The 14,637-nt window shown below is 40.9% G+C and overlaps 1 protein-coding gene across 1 annotated transcript; it reads left to right on the top strand.

Moving 5' to 3' along the window:
- The first annotated feature begins 4,317 nt into the window (after positions 1 to 4,317).
- On the top strand, positions 4,318 to 10,633 carry LOC121870064 (circumsporozoite protein-like). The gene is made up of 3 exons (XM_042371814.1): positions 4,318 to 4,347; positions 5,543 to 5,768; positions 10,260 to 10,633. Exons 1-3 carry the CDS (start codon positions 4,318 to 4,320, stop codon positions 10,631 to 10,633), a joined length of 630 nt encoding a protein of 209 aa, XP_042227748.1.
- Positions 10,634 to 14,637: the final 4,004 nt, after the last annotated feature.

Below are 14,637 nucleotides of genomic sequence, written 5' to 3'. Positions count from 1 at the left end.
GACGGTTGAAGGGTGTGAGTGACGGCTGAGGTGAGTGAGTGACGGTTGACGGGTATTGAGTGACGGTTGAGGGGTGTGAGGGACGGCTGAGGGGTGTGAGTGGCAGCTGAAGGGAATGGATGGCAGCTGAGGAGTGTGGGTGACGGCTAAAGTGAATGAGTGACGGCTGAAGGGAATGATTGACGGCTGAGGAGTGAATGATGGCTGAGGGGAGTGAGTGACGGTTGAGGGCGAGGACGGTTGATGGGTTTGAGTGACGGCTGAGGGGAGGAGTGAATGGCTGAGGGGTGGAGGACGACGACTGAAGGGGTGTAAGTGACGGCTGAGGGGTGAGTGACGGTTGAAGTTAGTGAGTGACGGCTAAGGAGTGGTTACCGCTAAGGGAGTGAGTGAAGGCTGAGGGGCTTGGAGGACGGCTGAGGGGAGGAGGACGGTGAGGGTGTGGAGGACGGTTGAAGGGGAGTGGAGTGATGGCTAAGGGAGTGAGTGACGGCGGAGGGGTGAGTGAAGGCTGAGGGGTCTGGAGGACGACTGAGGGGTCTGAGTGACGGCTGAGGGGTGAGTAACGGTTGAAGGAGGAGGACGGCTAAGGGAGTGAGTGACGGCTAAGGGAGGAATGACGGAGAGTGAGTGACGGCTGAGGAGAGACTTGCTGAGGAGTGAGTGATTATTGAGGGGGGAGGAATGATGGCTGAGGGGAGGACAGCTGAGATGAGTGAGTGAGGGCTGAGGAAGTAGAGTGACGGCTCAGGGAATGAGTGACAGCTAAAGGAGTGAGTGACGGCTCAGGGGAGTGAGTGACGGCTAAGGGAGTGCATGACGGCTGAGGAGAGTGAGTGACGGCTGAGGAGTAAGTGACGGCTGAGGGGAGTGAGTGACGGCTGAGGAGAGTGAGTAACGGCTGAGAAGAGTGAGTAATAGAGGTAGTAAGAGGTCAAAGGTCGTGTTGGCGTAATTATGCTGTCACTTACATCTTCGTGACAGCAGTAATGTTGTCAGCTGAAGGTCGCCGCTATATTTCGTCAGCTTTAGATGTCAGGAGATGAAGACATTATTAAATTTGCTGATGCCCAAGTCAGAAGTGGCCGTTGTCAGCACGAGTTAAAGGTGTCAGGAGATAATCATACTGTTTAGATACTTATTCTGTTGTCAGTGCTTATTGCAGGTGTCAGTAAGGTATGGATAAACACACTGACTGACATCTAGTTTTGAGTTTGCGTTGTCAGCACTAACTGAAGCTGACAAAAAAGACTGTTTAAGGGTAATATTTCTGCCTTTATCACAGACACACAGACCAGCGAGAGATATTCGTTCGTGTGTTTGTTGTTGGACAGCACCACGTGTTTCACTTACAGAGCCTCATACATGGTGGGGTAGTTGTACAGTATATTGGCCCAGTGTTTCCTTTCTCCTGGCTCTAGTTAAAGCTTTTGTGAACAAACTCTTCCTTAGTGTCTCTGCATCTAATGTTACTTATATAACTAATGAGTGATGGTCTTTTCAGTAACCTAGTATTAGTATTATTGTTATTATTATTGTTATTATTATTATTATTATTGTTAGTATTATTATTATTTATTTTTATTTATTTTTTGTTGATGTAAGTGTGTTGGGGGAGTGTGTTGATATGAGTGTGTTGGAGGGAGTGTGATAATGTGAGTGTGTTGGAGGAAGTGTGCTGATGTGAGTGTGTTGGAGGGAGTGTGCTGATGTGAGTGTGTTGGAGAGAGTGTGTTGATGTGAGTGTGTGAAAAGGAAGTGTGCTGATGTGAGTGTGTTGGAGGAAGTGTGCTGATGTGAGTGTGTTGGAGGGAGAATGGTGATGTGAGTGTGTTGGAGGGAGCGTGTTGGGGGAAGTGTGCTGATGTGAGTGTGTTGGAGAGAGTGTGTTGGAGGGTGTGTGCTGATGTGAGTGTGTTGGAGGGGGTGTACCGTAGGGGGTGTTGGGCGGACTGTTGGAGGGAGTGTGTCGGAGGGAGTGTTGGAGAGACCTGCCAACTATCCCTGACGGCCGTTTTGTCTGTCGGGTGAAGATAATGTTATGTGGGTTGTGGGGAGAGTAGGACCCATCGTAACCTTGAGCCTCCTCTTGAAGGTGAGAGAGAGGGAGAGTGAAACAGGGAGGGAGAGGGTTGGTGAGAGAAAGAGAATAAGAGAGAGGGGAAGAAGGGGGGAAATATAGGAAGGGGAGGAAGGGAAGGGATGAAAGGAAGGAGGTAGGGAAGGAAAGGAAAGAGAGGGAGGGAAAGGTTAACGGTTAACAAATTTATTGACAAAGCTTGGAGTACAGTTTGCCTATTCTGAGTAATTCAGTCAGATCTTGACACTGAGGGGGGTATCACTTCTCACTGCCACACACGGAAATAGATCATATTCATTAACAGTATACCTAGCTCAGAGTCATGTGGGTGATATCACACTCACTGCCACGCTGGACAGTCGTTCATTTATAGAAGAAGTAAATTTCTGTTTGAGGATTAATCAGTGTGGGCGAGCAGCAAATTTTGGATAAACAAAAAGAATGTCCTCAAGCACTCCTGATTCAATGTAGTAATTACATAGTTTATGATGCAATAAGCCAGGTAGCCTGAAGTATTTGACAGTGTCACATTCAATAATATAGTGTTCAAGTGTATGCTTTAAAGGTTTATCACAAAGTTTACATGCTGAGTGTTCCGGTATGGGTACAGTGTTACTAACTTGCCAGATGTGTCTGTATCCTAGTCTAATTCTGGCCACGACTACATCACATTGTCTGGTTCTGTCCTTATGCTGGCCATACCGGTACCTCTTGTCACAAAATTTGTCATATTTACTAATGCTATAACTGCCAGGTCTCTCGGCATTTCTCAGTTCTTCTAGATCAGAGTTCATGATTCTGACTTGAATGTTTTTAAGTACAGCATTGGACAGGCCAAGGTCACGGTCAACATTTTCTTTCTTACATGCCTCATTAGCCAGTCTATGAGCACCGTCATGATACCTAATACCAACATGGGACGGAATACACACAAATTTAATACGAAAATTGTTCTTCGCAGTTAGCACATTTCTTTTAAAATCAGAGACAACTTTATACATAGAGCCTGACGGTCTGTTCATTGATTTTAATGCACTAAGTAGATTCCCATTAGTTCAGTTTGTGTTGTGCTGCCCCAGTTGTTCAGCCTTTGCATGTTTGACACAATCATCTCATTTTCTTTATCGAGGAAAAGGGAGAGAGAGAGAGAGAGAGAGAGAGAGAGAGAGAGAGAGAGAGAGAGAGAGAGAGGTATAAATTAATATAGAATGAAGGTAGAGAAAGAGAGACGGAGAGAAAAAAATAGAGAAAAGACATTGAAAACGATCTGATTTAGGTAATAATAATAATAATAATAATAATAATAATAATAATAATAATAATAATAATAATAATAATAATAATAATAATAATAATAATACTATTATTACTACTACTACTACTACTACTACTACTACTACTACTAATAATAATAATAATAACAATAATATTATTATTATTATTATTATTATTATTATTATTATTATTATTATTATTATTATTATTATGAATACCTTTCTTATTTCAATATTACTTCTGTACTACTACTACTGTACTAGTTTTCGTATACATATTCCCAGTCAAAAACACTTATAAAACACTAGAACCTTGTGATGGGCGATAAAACTGTCATTAATCAGTTGCCTGTGTTCCCGGCAACTATAAGGGCATGGTTCACTCTCTCATATATTCATAAAGGATGAAACTTGCCTGGATAAACCATTTTTCCTACCATGTTGGACATACTTCACAGTTGCCCCGCGCCGCCACATTGCTTACAGTATATCGGAAGTTTGTCTACATCCCGACTGATGGAAGTGGTGAAGTTACCAAGTATCTTCATATGAATATTTGTGAATTCATAACCACCGACTAACGCAATTTTCAAACTTCGTATCAAATTTACTGGGATATTCTGAGAGTCATGTGTGAAATATTTGCCAAAATAATATTATTCATAGCTCTGGACCGTAAGCTTAATGCCAGAAGCGAACAAATACATATCATACTGACGCATATTTCAACCTACAATTCGGAAAATTGTAAGAAATGGCAACCTAACGTGAATTAAAATTTCGTAAACAGTATATTCATTCTTGTTTTCATGCGGGGATAGAATATAAAACATAAGATAATTAGAAGTTGAAATACAGAAAATGAAATACTGTATATGGTAACAGTTTCCATGAATTCTGATCTGGTGAAGAAATATTTTAGTCTGTGATTGTCTAAAATTTACTTCTTGGCGAATACGAATGATGACTGACTCCCGCACCTGCTGTGGTGATGTCAGTGATGTGTGTCAGTCACGAGAAGTGTCTCAGTGTGTCAGTTCACACTCCATCACTCCATGTTCTACATATTGCTAAAATATAAAAGATTGTATAATAGAATAAATATTTTTTAAATAAAGAAAAATGTGTAGTTTAAAGAAGGAGATGACTGGGAAGACATATTATAACAGTTAAGGAACAATGATCTCAATTTTCCGTGAACGATAATTTCTTTCCCGGTGTCTAAAGTCTTTTGAGCAGAGAGAGAGAGAGAGAGAGAGAGAGAGAGTACTGGGATCTCGTAAATAAATGTAACAAAAAACCTGTACAATATATAAAGAGTGGGGGTGCTAGATGACAATATCAACTCAGGGTTCAGGGGAAATGATCCTATGGATGGAAAGGTATACATGGAGAGAGAGAGATATATATATATACATGAATGGAGAAATAGTGTACATAGATGGATACATTTATACATGAATGGATAGTTTTTTATAGATAGAAAGATACATGTATAGAGATATAAGAATTCTTCATCCCCATGTTGGGCGTTGCTGTCAAGAGGCTGAGGCGGCAAGAATACTGGAAATCTAATATCCAAATGGAGCTTCCACGACCACCTCCCTCTCCCCCTCTCTCTCTACGACCACCTTCAGCTGACTCTTTCTCAGTACGACCACCTCCAGTTGACCTTCAGGTTCTGTATGACCACCTAGCTGACTCTTTCCTTTTTTCTTTCCCTCTCTCTGTACGACCACCTCCTCTCTCTCTGCACGACCACCTCAAGCTGACTCTCTGGTACGACCAATTTCCAGCTGACTCTCTCTCTGTACAACGACCTCCTGTTGACCTCTATATTGACCACCCACCTGACTCTTCTCTGCATGACTACCTCCTGACTTTCTTCTACGATCACTCTCTCTGTACGACTACCTCCTGTTGACCTCTTTCTTCTCTCTGCACGATCACCCCCTGTTGTTAATCTTCATCCTCTCTTTCTGCAAGATCACCTCCCGTTAGACTCTCTTTCTTTCTCTCTCTGTACGACTACCTCCTGTTGTTGACCTCTCTCTCTCTCTCTCTCTTGTACGACTACCTCCTGCCGACCTCTCTCTCTATCTCTCCAGCCAGCGTGTCAGCACAACAACAAACTTTAAGCACAACAACAGACTGTCAGTACAACAACAGGCTGTCAGCACATCAACAGGCTGTCAGCACAAGAACAGACTGTCAGCACAGCACACTGTCAGAACAACAACAGACTGTCAGCAAAACAACAGACTGTCAGAACAACAACAGATGGTCAGAACAACAACAGACTGTCAGCACAACAACACTGTTAGAACAACAACAGACTGTCAGAACAACAATAGACTGTCAGAACAACAACAGACTGGCAGAACAACAACAGACTGTCAGAACAACAATGGACTGTCAGTACAGCAACAGACTGTCAGCACAACAATAGGCTGTCAGCACAACAACAGGCTGTCAGCACAACAGCACTTTCAGAACATCAATAGACTGTCAGCACAACAACACTGTCAGAACAACAACAGGCTGTCAGCATAATAACAGACTGACAGAACAACAACACTGTCAGGACACCAACAGACTCAGCACAACGACAGACTGTCAGAACAACAACAGACTGTCAGCACCACAACAGACTGTCAGTACCACAACAGACTGTCAGTACAACAACAGACTGTCAGCACCACAACAGACTGTCAGAACAACAACAGACTGTCAACACCACAACAGACTTTCAGCACCACAACTGACTGTCAGCACCACAACAGACTGTCAGCACCACAACTGACAGTCAGCACCACAGCAGACTGTCAGCACCACAACAGACAGTCAGCACCACAACAGACTTTCAGCACCACAACAGACTGTCAGAACAACAACAGACTGTCAACACCACAACAGACTTTCAGCACCACAACTGACAGTCAGCACCACAGCAGACTGTCAGCACCACAACAGACAGTCAGCACCACAACAGACTTTCAGCACCACAACAGACAGTCAGCACCACAACAGACTGTTAGCACAACCACTGACTGTCAAGGCAACAGGCACAACTTCTCTCCCTCCTGATATTTTTCCGCTTAAAATAAATGCAAGTTTTTTGTTGGCGCTAGGAAGAGAGAGAGAGAGAGAGAGAGAGAGAGAGAGAGAGAGAGAGAGAGAGAGAGAGAGAGAGAGAGAGAGAGAGAGAGAGAGAGGAAACATATGGAAGAAATATAAATGGTAGATAAATAGAGAGAGAGAGAGAGAGAGAGAGAGAGAGAGAGAGAGAGAGAGAGAGAGAGAGAGTTGACCCAGAAACTGTTTGTATTGATTCCATCTTGCCAGTGAAATTTAAACCGGGCTTTCCTCCCTTCCTCTTCCTTCTTGTTTCTCTTAACGTGTCACTTTCTCTCCTCCCATCCAACTACCTTGTTCTCTCTCTGCCGTCAATCTCTCTTAATGTGTCTGTTTCCTCTTTTGCCATTTTCTCTTATGATCTTTATCTTCTTCTCTCTATTTCTCTTTTACTTTATCTTTTCTGTATTTGTTTATTTTTTTTCTCTTTCGCTCTCATCCTTAGTATCTTCTATGTTTCCATATCTCTGTCTCTCTCTCTTTCTCTCTGTCTGTCTCACTCACATTTTTTCTCTCTCTTTCCATCTTTCATTATTTTTACTTTCCTCTCTCTCTGTTCCTTTTGATAAACTGGAAGGAAATTCTTACGACGCGGGAGAAAGGAAACGCAACTCTCGAATAGAAAACTTAGGCCAGGACCGCTTTCTTTTCCTGACCTCCGTAGAAAATACTGATAAGTTTTTGCTCGAAGAAAGTTTCTGGTGAGAAAGTTGCTTGATAGACTCGTCTTGGTGTTGAAGGAAAAGAGAAAGAAAATTACGTCTTTAGCTCGTCTTTTATTTTCGTTTTTTTTATAGAAATTTTCCTTTTGTATCAATTATAACCAAATATTCATACATCCCTAGAGAGTGTCGTGAGCCTCACTAGCCTTTTGTCCTGGGAGGAAAACTAACCCCAGGGTAGAGTATGGTAAGAGGACTCTACGGGAGATCACTGCAATAACAACAAACAAAATTTCAGATTGAAGCGTTTCTGTAGTGCGTTGCTTTATGGTATTTAAGAGCAAGTTGTTCATATATATTTTCCTAATAAAGATTAAGTCATAAGCAATGATGGAAAATGGTACTACAAGAACTCAAGTTAGAATTAACGTATAAGTATCCAGGCAGGCATGATAAATAAAGCACTACAGTATATATATACCTGAAGGGTCTAAGGTAGTGGTGTCAAACTCCAAACCTTTCGAAAGCCAATTTTTATTTTAGTTCCCCTCTTCAGGGCCAACACAAGTGTTATATCACATATTTGCAGGATTAAGGTTTACAGCTTCACACATTGCCTTACCTGGCTTACCGGGAATACCTCATTTGGGTTTGTTTGATCATAAGTCTGTAAAATTCACTTTACTTAATAAAAATGATTATATCTATTTCTATCATAATTTCACGGGATGATAATTTTTACCGTCATCCCGCGGGCCACACCTGACCATCTCAAGGGCCACATTTGGCCCGCGGGCCATGATTGTGACGCCCCTGGCCTAAGGTTAGGATATAAAGAACAAGCAAGGTACTTTTAAAGGACAACCTATATTAGAACACCGGCACAAACAAGTATAGAATTAAATATAAAGGTTACCTTATCTACTAATAGTGCCTCCAATAACACCTGAATCCCAACCTAGCTTCCTAGACTGGCATAGATTCTAGTACCACTTGGGAACAAGAGAGATGGACCCCTGGGACGTCCTTTCTCCACGATGTCGGAACTGGAGTTAGACCGGCTGAGCAGCTTCACCAAGGAAAGCTTGACCAATCATACAGTGAATACCTACCGCGCATGCGTTGTTTGGTAATGTACTGTATACATCACTTACTAAAAAAACTATCCACTTTAGACAATAATAATAATGATAATCATAATATAATAATTGCATTGACAATAATAGTAAAATACTGAAGGATGTAGTGAGATATTTTATACTAAGACAAAAAACTAACGTGATGAAAATAGTGACCAGCACAACCCTGGGTACTACTGTAAGGGTATCATAGGCACGTGACGAGAGAGAGAGAGAGAGAGAGAGAGAGAGAGAGAGAGAGAGAGAGAGAGAGAGTGTGTGTGTATGTTATGACCAAGTACCTGTACACACACTCATATCTCAGGGGTTGCCACACAAACAATGTAATATTCATGACGCTGAATTATTACTTCCGTGGCCACCAAACTGTATGTGGGAGTAGCTAATAGTCGCTAGTACTCGCTCGTACTCGCCAACAATCACTAGTACTCGTTATTAATCGCTAGTATTTCCTAGTACCCGCCAAGAGTCACTAGTAGGTGTTATAATCACTCATTGATTAACTCCCTCAGAGAACTCTTTGTTGGTCAGCTGTCTGATAGTGCCAGACGTATGACACTTATTGTAGCTTAATTTTAATGTTTTGTTCACTTTTTCATTACAGCTGTAAATAAAAAGTATTCAGTAACCCGTACACTATCTTAAAGCTCTTATTTACTGACCTGATATTACTGACAACGGTTAGTGCGGTTGAGACACGTAACTGCTGAAGTAGAAAAAAAAACCATCTTGTCCTTTTCTTTCCTCTGCTCCTCTGGCGATCTTCTGAACGTGATATCTTGAACGAAAAACTGAACTTTGATTAAAACTTGGTGTGTGCAGCACGAGAGTTGGGTAAGCAGTGTTTTTCCTGGACATTCTTTTTTTCCGGGAAGGACAGGAGGGGGGGGGGGGCACTGATGGCCCGTCGTATCTTCATGGTATCAAAGGATCATGAACCATTTTTAATAGCTGATGGCTACTATATTGATTGAAGATAGTTCAATAAATCACCCCTTCCTTCACCCACCAACAGGAAGGCCTTGTTAGTGATGGGTTCTATTCCTTGTTATTTTGTATGTAATAATTTGTTCCATAAGTTACATGTTATTCTGTAAACTGTAATGTGATATGAAAATAAATAAATAAATAAAAATAAATAAATAAATAAACAAATAAATAAGTAAATAAATAGATACAGCTTGTTTGTTTCAGTAAAAGTTTGTTCAGTTGTTGTTATTCTGTAAAATACAATATAGCCTTAACCTATTGTAGTGTGAGTTACGGTGTATTTTACACATACTATTTTTAAAGATAAATTTATTCTTCACAATATATTCAGTATTTTGTATCTCTCTTGTCGTTCTGCAAGTTGCAATATATTCTCTGTTAGACATTCACAAAAGTTAAGCTGCAATACATTCAATTAATCCCTGAAACGACTGAAGGAATCTCAAGAATGAATAGACATCAAAGAGACAGAAAGAATTTTACCCAGAGATCGTTTTCTACATCTGTGAGACCCATGAGAGATTATATTCTTCTTAAGGGGTAACTTTAAAACTTGGGCGAGACTTAACTTGTCATGTCTTGCGGGAGGCTGAAGAAAATAATGTGCTGAGAAGGCAAAAATGTTGGAGCTATTATTAAATTCCTTGCTCGTTTGTGTGTCACATGGCCGTGTGTATGTTCGTGTGTTCGTTTGTTTGTTTGTTTGTTTGTTTGTTTGATTGCTTGATGAGGCACATTTTTAGACGATTTTTCTCTCTGTCACTCATTCTTAATCTCTCTCTCTCTCTCTCTCTCTCTCTCTCTCTCTCTCTCTCTCTCTCATCACACCACCACCAGGGAGGAAGGTAAGTCGGGTAACTTTCGAAAAACATAAAAAATATGGCGCTGTTGTTTACTTTCTCTTTGTATCATTCTTAAGTGCGTGTTTGGTTGACTGTTCTGTCCACAACTCCATCAGTCCAAGACCCCATCATTCCAGACTTCATCAATCCACAACCTCATCAGTCCGTGACTCCATCAGTCCATGACCCCATCAGTTCACGACCCCATCAGTCCACGACCCCATCAGTCCACGACCCCATCAGTTCACGACCCCATCAGTTCACGACCCCATCAGTCCACGACTTCATCAATGCCCCATCCCAGACCCATCAGTCCATGACCCCATCAGTTCACGACCCCATCAGTCCACGACCCCATCAGTCCACGACCCCATCAGTCCACACCTCATCAATCCACAACCCCATGAGTCCACGACCTCATCAGTCCATGACCCCATCAGTCCATGACCCCATGAGTTCACGACCCCATCAGTCCCGACCAGTCCACGACCATCAATCCACAACCCCATGAGTCCACGACCCCATCAGTCCACGACCCCACCAGTCCACGACCTCATCAGTCCAGAACACCATCAGTCCACGACCCATCAGTCCACGACCCCATCAGTCCATGACCTCATCAGTCCATGACATCATCAGTCCACGACCCATCAGTCCACGACCCCATCAGTCCATGACCTCATCAGTCCATGACATCATCAGTCCACGACCCACCAGTCCACGACCCATCAGTCCACGACCCCATCAGTCCACGACCCCATCAGTCCATGACCTCATCAGTCCATGACCCCATCAGTCCACGACCCTATCAGTCTACCACCCCATCAGTTCATGACCCCATGAGCCCATGATCCCATCAGTCCATGACTCCACCAGTTCATGACCCCATCAGTCCACGACTCCTTCAGTCCACGACCTCATCAGTTCACGACCCTATCATCAGTTCACGACCCCATCAGTCCATGACCCCATCAGTCTACGACCCCATCAGTCCACGACCCTATTAACCTCTGATCCTATCAGTTCACGACTCCCTCCCGTCCATGACCCCTTCAGGCTAAGACCCTTTCTGTCCACGACCCCATGAGTCTACGACCCCTTCAGTCCACGACCCCATCAGTGCATGACCCCATCTCTCCACGATCCCATCTCTCCATGACCCCATCACCAGTGGTGGGCAAATTACTAACACTTTGCAATCGAGTTAAGATAAAATTACTTGTCGAAAATAGTAAATCGATTAGAAGTAAAATTACTGATGTCTGAAAAGTAATTAAAATTAATTAAAAGTAATTATTTATTGCTCTTTAATGTTTTTGTTTTTTTACCAAATAACACAAATATGAAGAACTGATAATTTAATAACATCCTGAAAAATAATAAGTCGGACATCAAGTTTAAATAACACATTCAGGGTACAGTACAAGAAAAAAATGGAGCATATTCTGAGCTCACTCACAGAACTGAGAAAATAAAACAAAAATAAAATTCCTAACACTGTCTCTTAAACAGCGCTTCTCAGAACCACACAGCTGCCATCTTCTAGGTTCGTCTTTCAAGGTAATGGAAGGTCATAAGTATACTGGGTATCAAACACGAGGAAAATAATAAATTTACGTTAAGACTCACTGTTCAAGAAATAATAGCAATTCACTCAGTAGGCTATATTATATTACAACTAACTTCACCACTCAAAATTTTCTAGAGTTTAATGTCACCAACAACTGATGCTCAAAATTCTTGTCACTAATACGTGAACGACGGGGTACAAAAATTACTCCAGCATAAGTAAACATTCGCTTTCATACAGCGCTTGAAGGCAAATGCGTGTTTAATTCAAGAAATATTGGTTCTTCTCGAGCCAGTGAGCCACTTGCTGCCGGTAGCGTAGGAGGACAATTCCATATTCTCTGAGTCTAATATGTGCCCATGAAGGTAAGCTTTTACTGTGAATGTATAATAATTATATAAATATATAAATGTGGATTGGAAAATCTGACGCCCACCAGCTGAACAGTAATATCCAAACCACTAGTAAATAATTTTAACACTCCTTTATTATCAATAATAATCGAAGAATAAACAGCTTTGGAGCATAAATGAAAAATTAAAGAAAAAAAAAAATGTTCTTGTATACTGCTTAGTTATTTTACAAAAATAATGCATTAAAAAGTAGTTACTATTGCTAAATTTTTACTTGATTACAAGTAAAAAATATTTGTCTGGAAAAGTAGTTAATAACAATTACTAGAAAACCTACTTAGTTACTGTAATCGATTACAAATACTTCGTTACTTGCCCACCACTCCCTATCTATCTGTAACAGCCACGACGTGTCCTTCATGCGAGTTCTCTAAGAGTTATTTACACATTTTCTTGAGACACGTCAGCTCAGATACTCGTCCCTCTTAAAACCTCGAATAAATTAATAAACATTAACTGATTGAAGACTCACTTAAATTTGTCGGCAGTAGTTTTATTATAACGAAAATTACTCCCAACAGCGTCGGTTTATGGCTGAAGCTGTTCGGGAGTATATCTTGTGTTCGAGTTTACGTAAGATGTAAACATGTGGCGTCTAGTTGATTGACGGATGTTTACGTAATGCTTATTTCACCTAACCTAACCTAACCTAACCTAACCTAACCTAACGCTACCGAACATAACCTGATCTACCTTCCCTCCAGGAAGCGGTTAGTGTTTATTTTCAGGTGATCTTTCTTAAAATACCTCCTTTAAGTTTCCCCTACAAAATGTTACATGTAATTACAGTAGAGTCATAGAGAGTATTTTCGATGCTCTAGTTGTTGTCGTGGCTTCAGTGAAACAGTTTAGATGATCCTCTGAGAATCCAACCTTTTCAGCCATTTGGATTCATTCTCACATTTTCATTTAGAGGTGAAGAAAAAGAAGAAATCGCACAAGAACCCTTTGAGAATCCACCTTTGTGATGTATTAATTAGTTGCATTCAGGGGGTAAAAATTAAGGTAGGAACCTTTGAGTCAACGAAATGTAAAGATACACACACACACACACGCACGCATACACATTCATCACCGGAAATAAAATTTAGATTTAATTTATTTCATATTTTTTTGTGTGTTCAAGAGATCGCTAATCGAGTCTGAATAATTGTTACCCGTCACTATTGGAACTCTTCTTTCATTCCCGTGGACGAGTGTGCAGTCTCTTAAAAAGTCGTCAACACTTCAGATAAATTAGCGAGCGAGTGTTAAAACCTTTTTCTGTAAGTTTAAATTGTGTGTTTTAAGAGAAATTTAAGTCGCCAAAATAGTTTAAATCAAGTGTTTTAAGAGAACATAACGTTTGAAGACAGTTTTAATGAGTAATTTAAAAAGAAAAAAAAAAAACCTCGGGGAGGGAGGAAGTCTTCATGGTATAAATGACTGTTGGATTAAGCTGGTAAGTTTTAACGAGTATGAAATGAGGTTCTCGGATTGACGTTGTTTTTAATGAAGAAATTTGTCGACGCCTCTCTCAAACCCGCCATTGCATTTGCTTTGAGACCGTGGAGAGAGAGAGAGAGAGAGAGAGAGAGAGAGAGAGAGAGAGAGAGAGAGAGAGAGAGAAGTTTGAAATAAAATGAAAAGTCTAAAGAAATTCTAAATACGTACAGTTTTGGACGAAGATTCTCACTACAGTCTAGGTGGATGTTGTGAAGTCCACCCACCCTTACTGGACGGGTCCGCTGTCCAGCCATTGCCTTCCTCCCTCCCTACACTAACACACACACACACACACACACACACACCCTCGCAATTCAACAATCGAGCTCTGATAATTCCATTTCTCAATAAGGACGAGGGAATGATGTTATTGTTTTGTTAATGAATTCACAAAACAATTAATCAATCAAGTTGTACATTATTTGACATAATACGTTACATCTTTATAAAATAATCATGACATAGTACAGAGTGTGTTTTGGTGGCTGGGGTTCACAATGATATCAGAATCCTCCAGGCTGCATTGTCCCTCAGAATGGTTGCCGGAAAACTAAGCATGAATGTGAGGAATAATATGGTCCATGAGAATGTTTTATCAGCCTCCATGATAATGGCTTTATCTTAGGGTCTGATGAATGCAACCTTGACTTGATCTGTACAAAGGAGGACATGATGGGAGTATGACTGACTTATAAGCGACACAATATTAAAGTGTGTTATAACAAGAAGTAGATCACAACAATGATTGATTAGTGTTTGATGGAAAATAAGATAAAAGTAGCCAGACCATATTTTATTATTAGTTATACTCGTACAGGTAACCATAAATGTTGCTTATTTAATATTATAAACAGTACACTCAATATCTTTGGAGATAAATTTACAGTTAAAAAAATAAAACAATGATTCAAACAATCTATTCCTTCAATAGCCAGTCCAACCATCCTGGTTTTCAATGGCGGCCTGTTTTATTTTTTAAGTATTAATGCGACGGTAGGATATATAGAATAAATTTAAAATTCAATTCACTGTGATTTATTTTTCTCT

Source organism: Homarus americanus, unplaced genomic scaffold, assembly GCF_018991925.1.
Source record: "Homarus americanus isolate GMGI-L3 unplaced genomic scaffold, GMGI_Hamer_2.0 scaffold32583, whole genome shotgun sequence".
NCBI lineage: Eukaryota > Metazoa > Arthropoda > Malacostraca > Decapoda > Nephropidae > Homarus > Homarus americanus.
The sequence above is the reverse complement of the archived record's forward strand: the minus strand, read 5'-3'. Positions and strand labels throughout refer to the sequence as shown.

Excerpts from the sequence above, each read along its gene's own strand:
- LOC121870064 (XM_042371814.1), top strand. The coding sequence starts at position 4,318 with ATGACTGACTCCCGCACCTGCTGTGGTGAT. Across the intron at positions 4,348-5,542 it reads CCCGCACCTGCTGTGGTGAT|GCTGTCAGCACAAGAACAGA; the intron begins GTCAGTGATGTG and ends GCACATCAACAG. Across the intron at positions 5,769-10,259 it reads TGTCAGAACAACAATGGACT|ACTTCATCAATCCACAACCT; the intron begins GTCAGTACAGCA and ends CCATCATTCCAG.